Source organism: Physella acuta, unplaced genomic scaffold (assembly GCF_028476545.2).
Source record: "Physella acuta isolate Inbredline_101_S28 unplaced genomic scaffold, ASM2847654v3 ptg000320l, whole genome shotgun sequence".
Lineage (NCBI taxonomy): Eukaryota > Metazoa > Mollusca > Gastropoda > Physidae > Physella > Physella acuta.
Genome location: NW_026731839.1, coordinates 263,368 through 282,820, shown reverse-complemented (window position 1 = coordinate 282,820; position 19,453 = coordinate 263,368). Strand labels below are relative to the sequence as shown.

Here is a 19,453-nt window from a genome sequence, read left to right as displayed (position 1 = left end):
TTCAATTATTCGTAAGCAAATACATTATACAGTTGCCTTAAACTTAACACCCCTCTTGCCAAGTGTTACTACCGTAGAGGTTTTTTAAACATTGTAATGCATCGTAATGGTTATTTTTAGAATGGCAAGCTGATGCAGCTGTTAATACGTGTTGTAAACGTAGACACTACTAGACTAGTACAATAATGCTTAATTGTTGCATGAAAAGAAATCTTGTGATTTACATAGATGTGCCGACCAAAAATATGTTTTTAACAAATATCATTGTTTAAAACTTTGAGTTTAAAAAGTTTCCAAAAAGGCGCCACTTTGCTGAAAATGGCCAGAGGGGGAGCGGCCGCTCCCCCTGCTCCCCCCTGCGTACGCTACTGTATATATATCTGTGTGGGAAGGGGGTAGTTAGCTTTAGCAGGACTGTCTGTTGACAGTATGTCATTTGGCATGAGAGCCACTTTATTGACTGCACGCGACACATGAGTTGATTGCACGAGCAGCTCGGCAGAGTGCTCACCAACGAACACGGTGTAGAGAGGGGCGGGTGGCTATTTCATTAGGGTGAAAGTGTGGCCTGCGATTTAACTTATTACCTGCTCGGACGTTTCAAAGTGGTCTAGTGGTCAGTTCCATCAGGTCTAGTGGTCAGTTCAATTAGGTCTAGTGGTCAGTTCAATTAGGTCTAGTGGTCAGTTTTATCAGGTCTAGTGGTCAGTTTTATCAGGTCTAGTGGTCAGTTCAATTAGGTCTAGTGGTCAGTTCCATCAAGTTCCATCAGGTCTAGTGGTCAGTTCCATCAGGTCTAGAGGTCAGTTCCATCAGGTCTAGTGGTTAGTTCCATCAGGTCTAGTGGTCAGTTCCATCAGGTCTAGTGGTCAGTTCCATCAGTTCTAGTGGTCAGTTCCATCAGGTCTAGTGGTCAGTTCCATCAGGTCTAGTGGTTAGTTCCATCAGGTCTATTGGTCAGTTCCATCAGGTTAAGTGGTCAGTTCCATCAGGTCTATTGGTCAGTTCCATCAGGTCTAGTGGTCAGTCCCATCAGGTGTAGTGGTCAGTTCCGTCAGGTCTAGTGGTCAGTTCCATCAGGTCTAGTGGTCAGTCCCATCAGGTCTAGTGGTCAGTTCCATCAGTTCTAGTGGTCAGTTCCATCAAGTTCCATCAGGTCTAGTGGTCAGTTCCGTCAGGTCTAGTGGTCAGTTCCGTCAGGTCTAGTGGTCAGTTCCATCAGGTCTAGTGGTCAGTTCCATCAAGTTCCATCAGGTCTAGTGGTTAGTTACATCAGGTCTATTGGTCAGTTCCATCAGGTCTAGTGGTCAGTCCCATCAGGTCTAGTGGTCAGTTCCGTCAGGTCTAGTGGTCAGTTCCATCAGGTCTAGTGGTCAGTCCCTGCAGGTCTAGTGGTCAGTCCCATCAGGTCTAGTGGTCAGTTCCATCAGGTCTAGTGGTCAGTCCCATCAGGTCTAGTGGTCAGTTCCGTCAGGTCTAGTGGTCAGTCCCATCAGGTCTAGTGGTCAGTTCCGTCAGGTCTAGTGGTCAGTTCCGTCAGGTCTAGTGGTCAGTTCCATCAGGTCTAGTGGTCAGTTCCGTCAGGTCTAGTGGTCAGTTCCATCAGGTCTAGTGGTCAGTCCAATCAGGTCTAGTGGTCAGTTCCGTCAGGTCTAGTGGTCAGTTCCATCAGGTCTAGTGGTCAGTTCTGTCAGATCTAGTGGTCAGTTCCATCAGGTCTAGTGGTCAGTCCCATCAGGTCTAGTGGTCAGTCCCATCAGGTCTAGTGGTCAGTTCCGTCAGGTCTAGTGGTCAGTTCCATCAGGTCTAGTGGTCAGTCCCATCAGGTCTAGTGGTCAGTCCCATCAGGTCTAGTGGTCAGTTCCGTCAGGTCTAGTGGTCAGTTCCATCAGGTCTAGTGGTCAGTTCCATCAGATCTAGTGGTCAGTCCCATCAGGTCTAGTGGTCAGTTCCGTCAGGTCTAGTGGTCAGTTCCATCAGGTCTAGTGGTCAGTCCCATCAGGTCTAGTGGTCAGTTCCGTCAGGTCTAGTGGTCAGTTCCATCAGGTCTAGTGGTCAGTCCCATCAGGTCTAGTGGTCAGTCCCATCAGGTCTAGTGGTCAGTCCCATCAGATCTAGTGGTCAGTTCCATCAAGTTCCATCAGGTCTAGTGGTCAGTTCCATCAGGTCTAGTGGTCAGTCCCATCAGGTCTAGTGGTCAGTCCCATCAGGTCTAGTGGTCAGTTCCATCAGGTCTAGTGGTTAGTTACATCAGGTCTAGTGGTCAGTTCCATCAGGTCTAGTGGTCAGTTCCATCAGGTCTAGTGGTCAGTTCCATCAGGTCTAGTGGTCAGTTCCATCAGGTCTAGTTGTCAGTTCCATCAGGTCTAGTGGTCAGTTCCATCAGGTCTAGTGGTTAGTTCCATCAGGTCTAGTGGTCTGTTCCATCAGATTTAATGTTCCGTAAACCTCTGAAGCATGAGAGTACCTCACGGTCTAATGAGCAACGCGTCGGCAGAATATGAAAGTGTTATTTGGTCAACTCCCCATGGTCGGGGGTAAGGGGGGGGGGATTTATAAAATCAATGTTTCTCTCACAAGTTATAGCCATTACAGAAATTGACCATGTGTTTTTTTTACTTGACTTTCTGACAAGTGGCAGGTGGCGTCTTGCCTTCAAGATTCAACGGGGTGTTTTTTTTTGGCGTCTTGTTTAGTTCCTCAATGTACAGATGACCTTTCCTATTGAAAGACCTTTCCCCTTGAAAGGCCTTTCCCGTTGACAGCCCTTTCCCGTTGAAAGACCTTTCTCGTTGAAAGACCTTTTCCGTTAAAAGCCCTTTCCCGTTGAAAGACCTTTCCCGTTGAAAGACCTTTTCCGTTGAAAAGCCTTCCCGTTGAAAGACCTTTCCTGTTGAAAGATCTTTCCCGTTGAAAGACCTTTCCTGTTGAAAGACCTTTCCCCCTGTTGAAAGACCTTTACCCATGCACTACATCAGACTTTGTTTCTCTTCCCCAGTGATATTTTTGATGCAATGTTTCCTGTCCATCGGCACGCGGGCGAAGTCATTATACAGCAAGGTAAGTGACTCTTTGTTATAGGTGGTGTTAAATGACCCTTTGTTATAGGTGGTGTTAAGGGAGCCTTTGTTATAAAGTGACCCTTAGCTTGTGTCTTAAGAATACTTTTGTTATAAACGTGGGACATTTTTAGTAAACGAATTATAGTAATTACGCTTTAAACGTTCGATTTCATTTTTTAACATAGTTTATGTTAGACAATGTTATATATATATATATATATATATATATATATATATATATATATATATATATATATATATATATATATATATATATATATATATGCGTAAGTATATCAAGATGCCCCATTTCAGGTGACGAGGGAGACAACTTTTACGTCATTGACCAAGGCGAAGTTGACGTAAGTATCTCAGCTTATCTTTGTATCATCAAAGAGTATCTTGTAACCACTTACCTTTTATTGAAACAAAGATACTCGTGTAGTGCAATACACATCTAAAGGCTGTGTGAATCTCCACTCACGTTTATCACCGAGGCTCACGGAGTTTGTATTTTCTGTCCCAGGTCTATGTCAACGGTGTTCACGTGACCAGTATCGGCGAGGGAGGAAGTTTTGGTGAGCTGGCGCTCATCTACGGCACGCCCCGTGCCGCCACGGTCAAGGTCAGTAATCACGTGATAGATTTTCTGTTGGGTGGGGGTTGGAGGGGGAGGGGGGCATTGGTCTTATATGAAGAACCACCGAAAAAAGTGCGATGAGGTCCTTTTGCTGGGGACCCACTGAGAGTTGCTTGAAAAGTACTATAAAAGAGAGACTATCTGGTCTCTGGCAGGGGGGACCCACTCGTTTTGTTTTGAGACCCACTGAGACTCCCTGTAAAAAACATTGGCGTGTAAGTTATAACAATATAAGTACTGTAAAGCTGCCATGTCGGACATTTTTTTTTGTTCCATGCCTGATATTTACAGTTTTGTTTATTTTTCGATACATTTCTCTAGGTTTGTCAATAGATTTCTTATTCCAATTTCTCACTTTACATTTCTGGCTATATTACAAGCAACATGTCTCGGCAAAAAAACGCCCCACCCCCTCCCGCCCCACCCCCCCTCCCGCCCCACACTTTCTAGAATATCACCGCACCTTCAATGCTGAAAGCTTTGTGGTAATCTCAATAATTACTTCTGTTGTGAACATTGAAAAAAAATATTTTCTTCAAAATTTTCTTTCAGCTCAACTTTTCGTGAAAATTTAATTCATCTTTTTCTAGCAAGGTCAAGTTTTATGTTAATTTGTTTGTTGTCGACAGTTTCACTGCAGGTCCGTCAAAGAAACCTTTTAAAAAAAGTTGCTATATGGAAAACACCTCGCTTGTTTGAAAGAATTTGTCTCCCTTTCAAGTTGTCTTATTTTCTTTGTAAGAAATGGGGGGGGGGGGGGGGTGGTTGTGAAGACATTGAAGGGCCCGTGAGTGAGTGTAATTTTATGAAGGTGAGTACAGTTTGGAGGGAGGGGGGTGGGCGTATTTTACAGGAAGGTGGGCGCCCACATCATCTGACGTGTAGTTGAATTCCGCCTTGGTTCGAGTTTATGTGACCAAATTTTTAGGGTGATAGAAAACACAACATCCCCCCCCCCCCCCCCACACTCTGTTCACCATTGTGGTGTGAACCCAACCCAACCCCTGTCCTGGTATGAAGCCTACTGCAAGCCCTATCCGCCTTACTTGAGTGAAGCCCACGAAATAACGAGTAAAGTACACCGTTATCAAGTTTCATGGTCTTTGAAATCTATTTTTGTTTTAACCGAGAGATAGTAATTCACTGCCCTTATTATTTTTAATAATATGTAGATTTAGCTGTTACTAGCAAACTTTTTAAAGAGGACTATGGTGCTATAAAATATGGAATATGTTGCGAGTATTTATGTGTTACTGTGTCAGAGGGTTCAAGATGTAATGTAATAAATCAAAAATGGAAAAAAAAAAGTAATTTCCTTACGCTCCCAGCGAATGTGAAATGAATCGTCTTCTGTTACTGCCGCGCAGATTAAAATCAATGCATTTCCTTTTTTCTTTTTTAGACATGAACATTTTTAAATTCGTTATCTGTTTTTTTTTTTTTTTTTTTTGCCGCTTTTCAACTGATTACAATTTGATATTTGTTACATGTTAATTTTATCACCAAAAGATTGACAATTTGAGAACATTATAATTAGTGATCACAATGACCTTTTACACCAGAAAATGGGTGTGGTGGGTCGCCATACGGGGTAGGACAAAATGTTTTAAATGCTAATTTCTAGCTGTGTTGATTTCTTCTTTATTCCTTTAAATTACTTGCAGTAACTCGGGGCCGCCTTCAAGACTCTCAACTCACACAGTCTCCTGATAACTTCTCTCAACCCCGTTTGAGTTTCGCCTGATTGTTGTCTAGTTTCTCTAGAAGTGTTCCTACATACTTTACTTCGTCTCAGCATTTGTTGCTGATTTTACAATTATTTTTTGCATTGGGGCGCATCTACCAGATAATTTTAGATTTCGAATATTTCGTGTTCTCAAACTGATTAAAACCTTTTTGGATAAGGAAAACGGTTTTTTTTTAGATATGTTTGAGTAGAGTAGTCGGCCTTGCTGGATTCTTTTGACTTTCCATGCACAGCTTCGTTTATCACCTTTGTGGAACACTTTTCTCGCCTCTGATTATGTTTTTTTGTTTCGCTTATTCTTCTATTTCTGTGACAGTAATTTTTTTTCCCCCGCGGGCATGTTGTAAGCCCATCCCAAAAATCTATTATTATTATAATTAGTTCTGCTATGGAGATGGATAGTGAAGCCTGTGAGGTTATAGTTATATTTAAAAAATACAACACATTTTCTCACCCAGTCGTCTATATTTACTATTGTAGCGTTATGCCCTTCGACCCGCGAATAGATAACTAATCGATAGTTACCACTGCGCAGAAGGATGTTTACTCAGCGACTGGGAGGCAGGGGGGGGGGGGGGAAGAGGGGAGACCCTATCCCTTGGCTAACATTAAAGACGCTGACAAAGCGAGCACTTTTCCCTTGACCCACGGAGATTCACTCCCCTCCCTGAGCTAATGTGAAACGCCTCCCATAATTTGCGCGTCCAGCGTTTAGCGGACCCCTCAGGTCATTCATCAGCCCGTCCAGCGTCTTATGCCGCACGTCCAGCGTCTTATGCCGCCCGTCCAGCGGTCCGATGCCGCACGTCCATCAGCTGATGCCGTCTGTCAGATTGGGAAATTTGATGAGACTGTTGGAAATAGATTTGAAATAGATTTCCTTCCGTAATTTTTTTTGTCGTGCTATCGTTGCTGGAACCCCGGATATGTAAACAGCTCCCTGCTACTTTTGTCGACTTTGAGAAAAATTTTCCGACACCCGAAATATATTTCTGTTCTGTTTCTTGTTTTGACGAAATTAGGATTGTATAAGGAAACAGATATTACGGCGCGATAAAGACTAGTATACACTAACAGAGGGGTTTGTAAAACCTAAACACATTGCTTAAATCAGCCCTAAATGATACCTGTCTTAGTCTAGTAAAAAAATCGGTTCTGTATTTTCCGTGTTTGGGCGCACATAGATCCATGAAAAATTGTATCAGATAAAATACCTCAAGGACAAAAATCTCCAAAGATAAGAGATAAATAAAATAAAAAAATAGGCACATTATCTCAAGAAAAACTTTTTGTATGGAAACCAAAAAGAGTTAATGAATTAAAAATAATGAATACACATTTAAATATGTTTCTTACAATAAGATTGGAATTTAAAGAAAAACTGCACTGCAGATGAAACAAACTGGTTTAAGAATATAACATGTAAAAGATAATTTTCCCAACATCAACTTTTACCGTAGGTAAAAAACATGAGCGTCTTTTGAGAAAACATAACTATATCAAGACTCCGACCTCTCCCCAGGGAATGTGCTAGTGTTACTTTTTAACAGCTGTTTTAAAATGCAATGTGCACTAGCATTTGCTTTTAATATTTTACTTTTCAGAGCACGGTATTAAAACACATATTTTCCACGACCAAACGGGTTATAGATTGGCATTGAATAATGATTGAACTCGTCGATAGATCGATAGTGAACTTAAAAAACTCGCGACACCTTTGTGTGGTGTGGTGGACGGGCTATTAAAATCTCATCGTTCTGGCCGCTCACTGCATCGTCTTTAGTGCAAGTGACGTCTGGGTGTTGACGTCATGATAGATCTGTGCCCTCGTCACATCCGGTTTCGTTTTAATCTGACACGTGGCTTCGTTATGTCATCGTTATAGAAACATTAAACCAGCGTGGAATCTGTTTTAGATCAACTTCATGGTTTTCTAGAAAAATGCGCTATCTGAAAACTGCGCAACGTAAAATTATGCAAACAGAAAAATGCGCAAAAACAAACTAATTATATTAATTATACGAATGCGCTTTAATTTCGTCTAATTTTGAATTTTTAAAATTATGCTACAATGTACATGTGGTCACTCTTTGTTAATGTCTATAAATGCTCAATTTTTTTAAAAATGCGCTTACGCACTTATGTGTGCGCAGTTTTTCGTTGCGCATCCTTCCGGTCACCCAATTTCATACAATGTAATATCAATTTTATATCAACTTATAACTGGGATGGCGTGTTTGGATGATAGTAGACCTTACGACTTTTAACCCGAAAGTCTCGTTTGGATCCGGTGCTTGTGCCCCTGAGTTCACCCAGCTCTGAAGTGTACCTGAATTACGTTGGGGAAAGTAAAGGCGGCTGGGCATATCTCTTCATGTCCTGTTTTCACGGAAATAGATGAACTTCTTCATCTACCCCATGGACCACTGGGTTAAAAAAGAGTAATTTGATATGTTTTACATCAGCATTATATTGGTGCTATAAAACAACCGTTTATCTGATTTGTAACGTTATATTTGATTTCGTTGTTTGATGCATAAGTATTATGATTGGATAGAGAACCGAAGACAATCACATGAAGAAAAGAACAAAATCCTTTGTTATCACAGCGTCTTGTTGAGAGGGATGGGGTCGGGGTTAGGGGTCGGGGTGAAAGAAGCTGCGACATTTGTGAACTTTCAGAGATTAACAACAAAAAAAAAATCGTGTGAGCGGATGTGATTCAGATGTGTGGTTGGTGTGTGGTTGGTGTGTGGTTGGTGTGTGGTTGGTGTGTGGTTGGTGTGTGGTTGGTGTGTGGTTGGTGTGTGCTTGGTGTGTGGTTGATGTGTGGTTGGTGTGTGGTTGGTGTGTGGTTGATGTGTGGTTGATGTGTGGTTGATGTGTGGTCGGTGTGTGGTTGATGTGTGTAGTTGATTTTGTTTTTCTTTGATGAAGGGAAAACAGCTCTTAATATGTGTAATGTTCCTTGGCTGTTGAAGAAGGTAAATCATTTTAAAAGTGGCGGTGTTGTCTGTTATAACTTTCACATTGTTGTTTGGTGTTGCAGGCGAAAAACGATGTCAAACTGTGGGGTATTGACAGAGACAGTTACAGGAGAATTTTGATGGTAAGTGCTTTATGGTAGTCCAATAAAGTGGTAAATGATTTATGGCGGTAAACGGTTTACAGTCAGTAAAGTATGTATTGTAAGTTGTTTTTGTGCGGTAAGTGGTTTTTTTAAATGGTAAGTTTTTTGGTCATAAGGGTTTCTTCTGCAGTAAGTGGTTTTTGTGTGGTGTTTTTTTTTGGTGATAAGTGGTTTTTGAGCAGTAATTGGTTTTTGGGTGGTAAATGGTTTTTGGGTGGTAAATGGTTTATATAATGTATGCTGTATGTGTACTAGATGTATAGTTTTACTAAATCTGTAGTTCTACTAGATGTGTATGACTTTTGTTTATATGATACATATGTATAGTTCTATTATATGTGTATGACTATTGTTTATATGATACATATGTATAGTTCTATTATATGTGTATGACTATTGTTTATATGATACATATGTATAGTTCTATTATATGTGTATGACTATTGTTTATATGATACATATGTATAGTTCTATTATATGTGTATGACTATTGTTTATATGATACATATGTATAGTTCTATTATATGTGTATGACTATTGTTTATATGATACATATGTATAGTTCTATTATATGTGTATGACTATTGTTTATGTGATACATATGTTATCAGGTGACCCTCTAGGCACATTATAAAAGTTTTCTAAGTAAAGTTTGTATGTCTTTTCAGGGCAGCACCATAAGAAAGAGGAAAATCTACGAGGACTTCCTTAGCAAGGTCTCCATCCTAGGTGAGAAGATGGGGAGTTTGTATTGGTCTAGATAAGAATCTTCATTGGTCTAGTGAATTAGTATTGGTCTAGAGAGTTAGGATCGGTGTAGTGAATTATGACTGGTCATGAGTTAGAATTAGTCTATAAGGTTAGATGTCCCATGGATTATGTAACCAACATATGATATCATTCAGCTTATAGACTCAATTGTGAACGTTGTGTTTTTTTCCCCAAAACATTTGAGATCACTTGAACAAATATAGTTAAACCAGTAACATTCTTTAGTAACTTAATAACATGCTCATACATAAACGATTATTTTGAACTACTAAGAATCAACCCATGGATGAAACAGATGTGTTAGTTCATGGAATCAACAAACTAGTCTGTATGCTAAGCTAATTAGCATAGCTACATGTTAAAGCTACTTACATTTGTGTGTGTTTGAGTGAATTTAAAAGTTTGACCATATGTTAAAGCTACTTACATTTGTGTGTGTTTGAGTGAATTTAAAAGTTTGACCATATGTTAAAGCTACTTACATTTGTGTGTGTTTGAGTGAATTTAAAAGTTTGACCATATGTTAAAGCTTCATACATTTGTGTGTTATGATTGGATTTAAAAGTTTGACCATATGTTAAAGCTTCATACATTTGTATGGGATTTTGAAATTTTGAACTTTGACCTTTTCTTGTGATCAGAAAACCTGGACAAGTGGGAACGTTTGACTGTGGCTGATGCTCTGGAACCTGTCCAGTTTGAGGACAAGGAGGAGATTGTCAGACAAGGGGAGCCAGGGGAGGATTTCTTTATCATACTAGAGGTTTGTTTGTTTGTTTGTCTGTGGACTTGTGGTCTGTCTGTGAATGTGTGTTTGTGGTCTGTGTGTTTGTGGTCTGAGTGTTTGTGGTCTGTGTGTTTGTGGTTTGTGTGATTAGTGGTCTGTGTGTGTGGTCTGTGTGTTTGTGGTTTGCAGTCTGTATATTTGTGGTCTATATTTGAGTTTGTGGTCTGTGTGTGTGTGTGTTTGTGGTCTGAGTGTTCTTGGTCTGCATGCTTGTGGTCTATCTATGGGTGTGGGGTCTGTGTGTTTGTGGTCTGTGTGTTCATGGTCTGTGTGTTTGTAGACTGTGTGTGTGGTGTGTGCGTGTGGTCTGTGTGTGTGTTTGTGGTGTGTGTGGTCTGTCTACTACAGTCATGTGTCCATATAACTGACGTACACAAGATCACATATGACTTGATACCACCCTGATACATTCATGACTTGATACTACCCTGATACATTCATGACTTGATACCACCCTGATACATTCATGACTTGATACCACCCTGATACATTCATGACTTGATACCACCCTGATACATTCATGACTTGATACCACCCTGATACATTCATGACTTGATACCACCCTGATACATTCATGACTTGATACCACCCTGATACATTCATGACTTGATACCACCCTGATACATTCATGACTTGATACCACCCTGATACATTCATGACTTGATACCACCCTGATACATTCATGACTTGATACCACCCTGATACATTCATGACTTGATACCACCCTGATACATTCATGACTTGATACCACCCTGATACATTCATGACTTGATACCACCCTGATACATTCATGACTTGATACCACCCTGATACATTCATGACTTGATACCACCCTGATACATTCATGACTTGATACCACCCTGATACATTCATGACTTGATACCACCCTGATACATTCATGACTTGATACCACCCTGATACATTCATGACTTGATACCACCCTGATACATTCATGACTTGATACCACCCTGATACATTCATGACTTGATACCACCCTGATACATTCATGACTTGATACCACCCTGATACATTCATGACTTGATACCACCCTGATACATTCATGACTTGATACCACCCTGATACATTCATGACTTGATACCACCCTGATACATTCATGACTTGATACCACCCTGATACATTCATGACTTGATACCACCCTGATACATTTATGACTTGATACCACCCTGATACATTCATGACTTGATACCACCCTGATACATTCATGACTTGATACCACCCTGATACATTCATGACTTGATACCACCCTGATACATTCATGACTTGATACCACCCTGATACATTCATGACTTGATACCACCCTGATACATTCATGACTTGATACCACCCTGATACAGTCATGACTTGATACCACCCTGATACATTCATGACTTGATACCACCCTGATACATTCATGACTTGATACCACCCTGATACATTCATGACTCGATACCACCCTGATACATTCATGACTTGATACCACCCTGATACATTCATGACTTGATACCACCCTGATACAATCATGACTTGATACCACCCTGATACATTCATGACTTGATACCACCCTGATACAATCATGACTTGATACCACCCTGATACATTCATGACTTGATACCACCCTGATACATTCATGACTTGATACCACCCTGATACATTCATGACTTGATACCACCCTGATACAATCATGACTTGATACCACCCTGATACATTCATGACTTGATACCACCCTGATACAATCATGACTTGATACCACCCTGATACATTCATGACTTGATACCACCCTGATACATTCATGACTTGATACCACCCTCATACATTCATGACTTGATACCACCCTGATACATTCATGACTTGACCCCCAGGGTTCAGCCGCTGTCCTGCAGCGAAGGTCAGAGAACGAAGAACCCGTGGAGGTCGGTCGTCTGGGACCCTCAGATTATTTTGGTGAGTTGAACAATGTTATCCCCATCACTGGCACCTAAAGGGTTAATGATTTGTTTGTTTGAATCAGGCTGTTCAGGATTTTTCTAAATTGTTTAATTAACCCTTTAGGTATTGAGCTAAATGAGCAGAGTTAAGTTATTTGTTGATCTTTGAAATAGTGTGGTAGTTCTGTTTCTTTGACCTCGGTATATGATAATGTGGTCAGCACTATGCCCAGCTGCCTTTACTTTCTTTAGCATACATTATCTATCAGAACTGGGTGGACTCAAAGAGGTTCCACTGACATGTACCCAGATTCGAACTTTCGAGTTCGCAGTCTATTGCTCTACTACTAGGCCATGCCATCCCACCCCAGATTACTTAAAGTAAAACATTAACAGAATCAAGTATTATACATTGTTTTATAAAACTGATGAGGGATACAAAAATATAATAATATAATATAACTAAACATCTGTTCTGTCCTCTACCTGGATGTAACTGAACACCTGTCTTCTAACTACCTGGATGTAATTGAACACCTGTCCTGTCCTCTAACTACCTGGATGTAACTGAACGCCTCTTCTGTCTTCTAACTTCCTGGATGTAACTAAACACCTGTCCTCTAACATCCTGTATGTAACTGAACACCTGTCCTGTCTTGCAGGTGAAATCGCGCTGCTGTTGGACCGCCCCAGGGCTGCAACTGTCGTGTCGCGGGGTCCCCTGAAATGTGTCAAACTTGACCGCGCCAGGTTCGAGCGTGTGCTGGGGCCGTGCGGTGACATCCTGAAGCGCAACATCTCCCAGTACAACAGCTTCGTGTCGCTGTCAGTCTAAGGGAGGTCACGGTGACCTGTCAGTCTGAAAGGTCATGGCGACCTGTCAACAGTCAGTCTGAAAGGTCATGGTGATCTGTCAGTCTGAAAGGTCATGATGACCTGTCAACTGTCAGTCTGAAGGTCACAGCAACCTGTCAGTCTGAAAAGGTCATGATGACCTGTCAGCTTTCAGTCTGAGAGGTCACAGTGACATATCAGTCTATGGCAGGTCACTGGCTAGAACTTTGTCCTTGTCTCCCGTCAGCCATTTTGATGAACACAACATAGCTCAACAAGATGGCCGCTCATGTCTCCATCATAGTAGAATGCAATCTTTTCATTGTTATGTTTTAATGGTTTGCACGTCTGGTCCTTAATTAATGTTGAATTTATAAATAATTAATTATCATGCAAGGTTGTTTTTGTATTTTATAAAGTTCTATAGTTGTGTTAGTTGGCTGTGAAAAGTCTGAACTTACACATGTAGAAATTTTAAAAAAAGTTTCTTTTTTGATTGTCAACTAACTGAAATTAATTTAAAAAAATATCTTATTTAATTTTAAAATGCTAATTTCCGTTTGTAAGATGTTTCTATATTTGAAGTGTTGAAATTAGTTGCTTCATATTTTCAGCTACTAAACAAATGAGTTAAGTCCCTTTTTTTTAAATCATAAAAAAAAAGTTTAAAAAAAAAACAAGCTAAAAATAGCTGACCTACTTATCATGAGTTGTTGTTTCTAGTGATTGCTCTTGTGCCATGGCAATGACATGATGTGTGTAGAGAATTTGTGCTGGGGTATGGACCCAGGTTAGACCACCCATTTTTAACCTCATTGTTATTCATTTTACAGTACAGATGAGAATTGTATGGGTTACTGCCCTTTGTTTCATTTTTTTTTGTGTTAATCTGACATTTTAAGCATGTTTTTTTTTTGTTACTGTTTTTTTTAAAGTCTGATTATGTAGATTAATGAACTGTGTAGATTTATAAATTATTTTGTTCAACAATGTATAAAAATGCATCAGGTGTCATTTTAAATTATTTTGTGTGATTTTTGTTTTACCCAGAAGCAATAATTCGTCGTACCACAGCTCGTAAACCAGATGTGATTGTCAGGTTTTGTCAGTCAGTTATGAACAGGAATTTAGTCAGGCTTTATCTTAAATATGACTTTGTCAATATATATATATATATACATATATATTTATGACTTTGTCAGGGTTTATCATAGCTTTGAACAATTTGTTTTTGCCAAACATTAATTCCACCTGGATACGAGTTAAGTTCCAAGCTTTGTACTGGTTAATTTTTTAGTCAAATCAACCACAAGATATTTTAATTAAGAAAAAAAAAATTCAGCTTTTATGAAATAAGAAAACAAAAATGTATCAAATATTAGTACAGTATTTAAAGGAAAAAACTTTAGGTTAGCCGTTACATGATTGATAGCCTACATGGTGTGTGTAGATGTTGAGTTTTCATTACTGCAGGAATGTGATCAATCTTCCAGGCTATGTTCATACTTAAACCATTTGGTTTTGAGGTTATCTCTTGTCCATTTCAAGGTCTACACCTCAGTGCTACTAAATGACTGTTTTTTTTTCCTTTTAATTAAATTAAACAAACATGAAGTAAAGTTCCCCTTCCAAACCTGACGGTCTATGGGGCAAGTGAAGTAGAGTTCACCTGTCTCTGTGACCAAACATGAACAAACATATACCTAGGCTATTTTCAATATTTTCCCCCGTTCACCCATTACTAACTTTTAGATAATAAAATTGTTTAACACCCTTTGCCCCAATGTACCATTAGATGTCATAGTTTCTCTATGATAAGAACCTACTCAGGTTTAGCTGATGTGTACCCTCTTCTCTGTCGTCTCAAGTCCAATTACTTAACAATCAAGCAGATCTCTAACATTACTCAATTGTATTTGTCATTAGCTCAACTCCTAATTGCTCTAATTAATTATTTCACCGATCATATCTATCTAGTCATTTATTTCCTCCTATAAGAATTTGATTTCAATTAATTTGTGTTTTGTTTACTATATGAATCATCCACATTTTACTATCAAGGTTGTGTTTTAACCCTATTTCACCAAATATTTAAAAATAATCAAATTAATCTCCAACTCTACTTTTCTTCCAATTTAAGAACTATTTCAATTGTTTCCTATGCCCAACATGAGAATTAGTTAAATGTTATTGTACTAATAAAACTTAAATAGTTTGTAACTATTAAGTTACAATAAAGTCCCACGTGGAAGAAAGAGGGTTAAAATAAAATGTATAGATGTCTGTACCATTTAAATAACATCATGACATCAAATTTCAGATGGCACATTTTTAAAAATTAAATACTAAAAAATGACTGTGCATGTAAATAACATTTTCCAAAAATATTTTTTTTATAGCATTACTAGCAATTATTTTTTTTGTGTGTGGTAAATTTAGTGGTGTGATTGTAAGTGGAATTTAGTGGTGATAACATTTCTTGTATTCTAACTGTTAGCTGTGTTCATAGATTCTGGCTAATGTTATCTTCTGATGTCATGTTCTGTGATGGTCTATTGTTATCTCCCTTACAATGTAAACTTTACACAGGATATTGCAAGAAAGATAACCTATGTGTATTGCCAAGTCCTTGATTAAGCAAATATTATAGAGTAAAAAAACCATTATTTATTAAGTTAGTTTAAAACTATTTGTTGGAACTTATAGTAGGAGTTTTAAAACTCAAAAATTGAATTTATAATTCCAATAAGCACTATTTGTTCTGTAAAAAATAATTCCATTTTCATTAATTATTATTAATTTATACTTCCAATCAGTGCTTATTATTCTGTAAAGTAATAACATATTCAGATCTTGAAATAACCAGTTATGGCAAGTTATGTACCGAATGTGACAAAATCTTCTGATACTGATTGTGGTTAATATTTTTGTGCTAAAGCTTGTTCTTACAATCAAACATGTCTTGATCTGTTTGATTAATTTCTTTCTGGATGAGCCAATAAATGTACCCTACCGAGTGTATGTTTAAAAAAAATGGGTTAATTCAGACAAAAAAAATATTGGAATCTAGTACTTTTTAGAAGAAAAAAAAAGTTTTAAGCACATTTTTATTTGATTTGTACAGGTGATTTAAAGGTGGTAATTTCCAGGTTCTTTAAGGTAAAGTGGAAATACTTGAGTGCTAGTGGTATTTTTAAGGTAATAGTGATGTACTCATGAAGTAAGAGAGAGGTACCGCTGAGGTATTTGTCTATTTTTGTAACTGTTGACTATGAAGATTTTTAAATGTTCACAATGACTGATAATTCTGTTAAGATGTAGTTCAGATCTATTGGTTTTTTTTTTTATTTGTCCAACTCTATGCTAATTAAGTTGTGATAAATGGAGGTCTATGCCTGTAATTAACTTGTTTTAAAACAAAAAAATTGTCAAGGTAACTACTTTAAACATTTATTTTTTAATTATTTTTGTGTAGCCATTACACACAGGATTGTCTATTAACAACATGGTCAGAAGTCCAAATATGAATTATTTTATTTTGGTTGTTTTGTCCCCCGACTAATTAAAGGTTTCTGGAAAATTTCTGTTCCCATTAAGTTGAAATTAATAATAAAAAAAAAATCAGAGGCAGTTGTCTTCTCCTGCTGCCAGTATTGTCAGTGTTGCTTCCCTTTGTTAGTTGGGCTAAGGGTGTGTGTAGAATTTGTTTAGAAATACCCTGTGATTTTGGTTGTCTTTCAAGAAAATTAGGGGGTAAAAAAAAATATTTCTGTTCTGGATATCACAGACTATGTGTTGGGGTAGGTTGTTCTGGTGGGTTTTTTTTTCTTGTGGGGGGGGGGGGGGGTGTCTGGGTTTTTCTTCTAGTCTGGTGGGGGGGCTGGATTTTTCTTCTGGTCTGGGGGGGGGGGGGGGGCTCCTTGGTGTCTCTGGTTGGTTTGGTACCCACAGCTTCTAGAACGATGTGTTCTGTCCTCAGCCCCTACACCATTTGGGTCCCCAACAGAGAAACTATTTCACTACTACTTAAACAACACTTAGGGGAAGAAGAAATAAAAAAAATCTTGTTTTTGTACCTCCCATGTGTCTGATTAATGATTGCCCCTCCTAACAGTAAAACCACTAAATCAAAGTTTAGAAAATGGATTAGAGATGTTTTTTTTTTTTTATGTCATCTTGTGAAACCACTTGATTATTGATTGTGACATGTATGTATGAGTGCCTAGTAGAGATTCAGGCAAATCATATTCTACTCTATGACTATTAATAAAGTGATACATTGATTCAAACTTGGGAGTTGGCTTTTTATGTGTTAAGATGTGTTTGCGTAGTTTTGGTTGTGTAGGGTTGTGGCTGTGTGGAGTTGCAGTTAGTTGAGTTGTGGTTGTGTTAAGTGATGCATGTATTGAAGGTAACTTCAACAGATTTATTAGAGAAAATTGCTGGTTTGTTATGTTTTTATGAAATGGGGAGGGGGGGGGGGGGTATTGGGGAGATGTTTTTTTTTACTGCGTTCTGTGGCATTCTCTGGAAGTGTTGAGGGGGGGGGGGTGCATGGCAGATTAAAAAAAAACAACACAACTTTTCAAAAGAACAATGTTAAAGATTTAAAAAACAAAAACCCAGCAAAACCAAATACACACTGATGCTGGTATCTAGAAAATTTGCATGAGTTGCCTACAAAAAAAAAAAAAGACAGGAAATAAAATGATACCAGAACAACAAATAATGAGTTTGTTAAATAAAACCTTTCTGACACTGAGTAGGCTACAGCTACCTGTATCAGACGATTAAACAAAGGTTGATAGTGATCTATACAAAACATTTGGCATACACATTTAAAAATAATGAAAACTTTATTGAAATTATAAAATCTTTACATTTTCTTTTTACTTTTAGAACAAAACAAATCTCCATTTTACAACACTTAACACTTTGTGACAACTACTACCAATATTATAATGCATTATGCAATTTTAATATCAACTTGAGGAAGAGATGTAGATTAATAAAAAAAAAATCAGTTGAATATATTGAATTGATTCCCAAAAGTTTGACCTGTGACCCCGGGTAGAAAAAACAAGATGATGTGGTAGATGACGAAAATGATGATGGCGTTGACCAGGTAGTAGACCAGGGTCGACGATTGGTGACCCTTGACCCGCCCCAGTTTCCGGTAGTACGCCACCACCCCCGAGAGGTCGTTCTGGACGGTGGGGCTGTAGCCGAAGTCCCGGGCCGCGCTAGCCACACTGAAGTAGTGGGTCACCCCCGTCTTGTACACCTGCAGGGGGAGACAACAACCGAGTTTTACCTGGGGTTACGGCACTTGTTTCACACTCCGGTATAGGGCTGGTAGGTAGGTAACCAACCAGTTCTACGGCTCAATAAAACCTGCATGAGCCACAGAAGTGTTTATTGACCTACTTACCAGCCCTATTGAGACACCTCAAACTGATTTAAAAAAAATAAAATAGTGCTAGCTTTGAAAGGTTACAGATATATCATTAAACGCCCAATATGCTCACACGCAACACAAACATTTCTACAGTGCCGGCGCCAGGTTATTTAGCGCTCCAGGCAAAACTTATTAAAACGCCCCCTTTCACATAAATTAATTTCTAAAACATATGTATAAGAAAACAGTTAATTAAAAGTGACATATTAATTTATTATCAATTGCATACACGTTATAAGTGGACATCAAAATCAAATTTTAATTGCATCCTTCGTCTCAAAAGTTTGTACTAATTCCTTCAGTTCCTGTTTGCAAGCGTAATCACATTCTATTGAAATTGTTGCTAAGCGCACGAGTCTACTTTGTACTTTACGACATAGCCCCCCTCCCTCCCTCCAAAACGGAACTTACCTGTTTTAAGTTTGACCGTCTTTAGTTATAATTGTAAAATGTCTATATTGTCTGATTATGTAACGATTTTTGGTTTTTGAAAAATAAAAGGTAACAAAAAAATATAGGTTCCAGCTCAAAATTGTTATTTATAAATCCTTTAGAAAAGGGTGAAAAATATGAAAAGACAATTAATTATGTGTTTAATTTACGAATAAGTCTGTATGTCTACTAACAATAACATTAACTTATAAGTATTGCAATCTATAACGGCTACTGATGTATTTGTTTTTCAACTTGATAATGCTAAAAAACCCACAAAACTATATAATTTTTACAATAGCCAATAATAACTTAATGTTGTATATATATTATGTAAGCAGTCAACTTAAGGTGCAGGAATTTAAAATAAATGTAAAGTTAAGCAACGAATTATCTCCCATTTGAAAATCCAAATACCAAAATTTCTTTCAAGGGAAATAACTTTCACAAGTATAGCTAATTTATCCAAGTGTAACTAAGACATGCTTGAAAAACACAATAAAACGCTCTAAATTTCATTGTTTAATACATATAACACAACGTTTATTTTAGCCATGTAACCCTGTAAAAACAATATATTTTACCTATTGAATACTTAACTGTAGGTTTTGTTTGAAAGTCTTAAAACGGTAGCTATATTATAACATACTTTTATTCAATTTCGATG

General features: G+C 38.3%; 2 protein-coding genes across 6 annotated transcripts in view; one reads left to right on the top strand and one right to left on the bottom strand.

Annotated features, from left to right (window-relative positions):
* The window catches only part of LOC131940515 (cAMP-dependent protein kinase regulatory subunit), a 197,467-nt gene extending 180,760 nt beyond the window's left edge, over positions 1–16,707 (top strand). For all 5 annotated transcript variants that reach the window (XM_059299177.1, XM_059299178.1, XM_059299181.1 and 2 more), the window contains exons 4-11: positions 2,999–3,060; positions 3,378–3,424; positions 3,589–3,687; positions 8,499–8,558; positions 9,248–9,308; positions 9,992–10,113; positions 11,997–12,078; positions 12,725–16,707. In XM_059299177.1, the coding sequence (XP_059155160.1) occupies positions 2,999–3,060; positions 3,378–3,424; positions 3,589–3,687; positions 8,499–8,558; positions 9,248–9,308; positions 9,992–10,113; positions 11,997–12,078; positions 12,725–12,897 (706 nt within the window). In that variant the 3' untranslated portion in view covers positions 12,898–16,707. The remainder of the gene's footprint in view (positions 1–2,998; positions 3,061–3,377; positions 3,425–3,588; positions 3,688–8,498; positions 8,559–9,247; positions 9,309–9,991; positions 10,114–11,996; positions 12,079–12,724) is intronic.
* An 889-nt stretch (positions 16,708–17,596) lies between these two features.
* Positions 17,597–19,453, bottom strand: part of LOC131940514 (short-chain dehydrogenase/reductase family 42E member 1) — a 257,452-nt gene continuing 255,595 nt past the window's right edge. Inside the window, exon 11 of the mRNA XM_059299176.1 lies at positions 17,597–18,180. Coding sequence (XP_059155159.1) covers positions 17,917–18,180 — 264 coding nt within the window. The 3' untranslated portion in view covers positions 17,597–17,916. The remainder of the gene's footprint in view (positions 18,181–19,453) is intronic.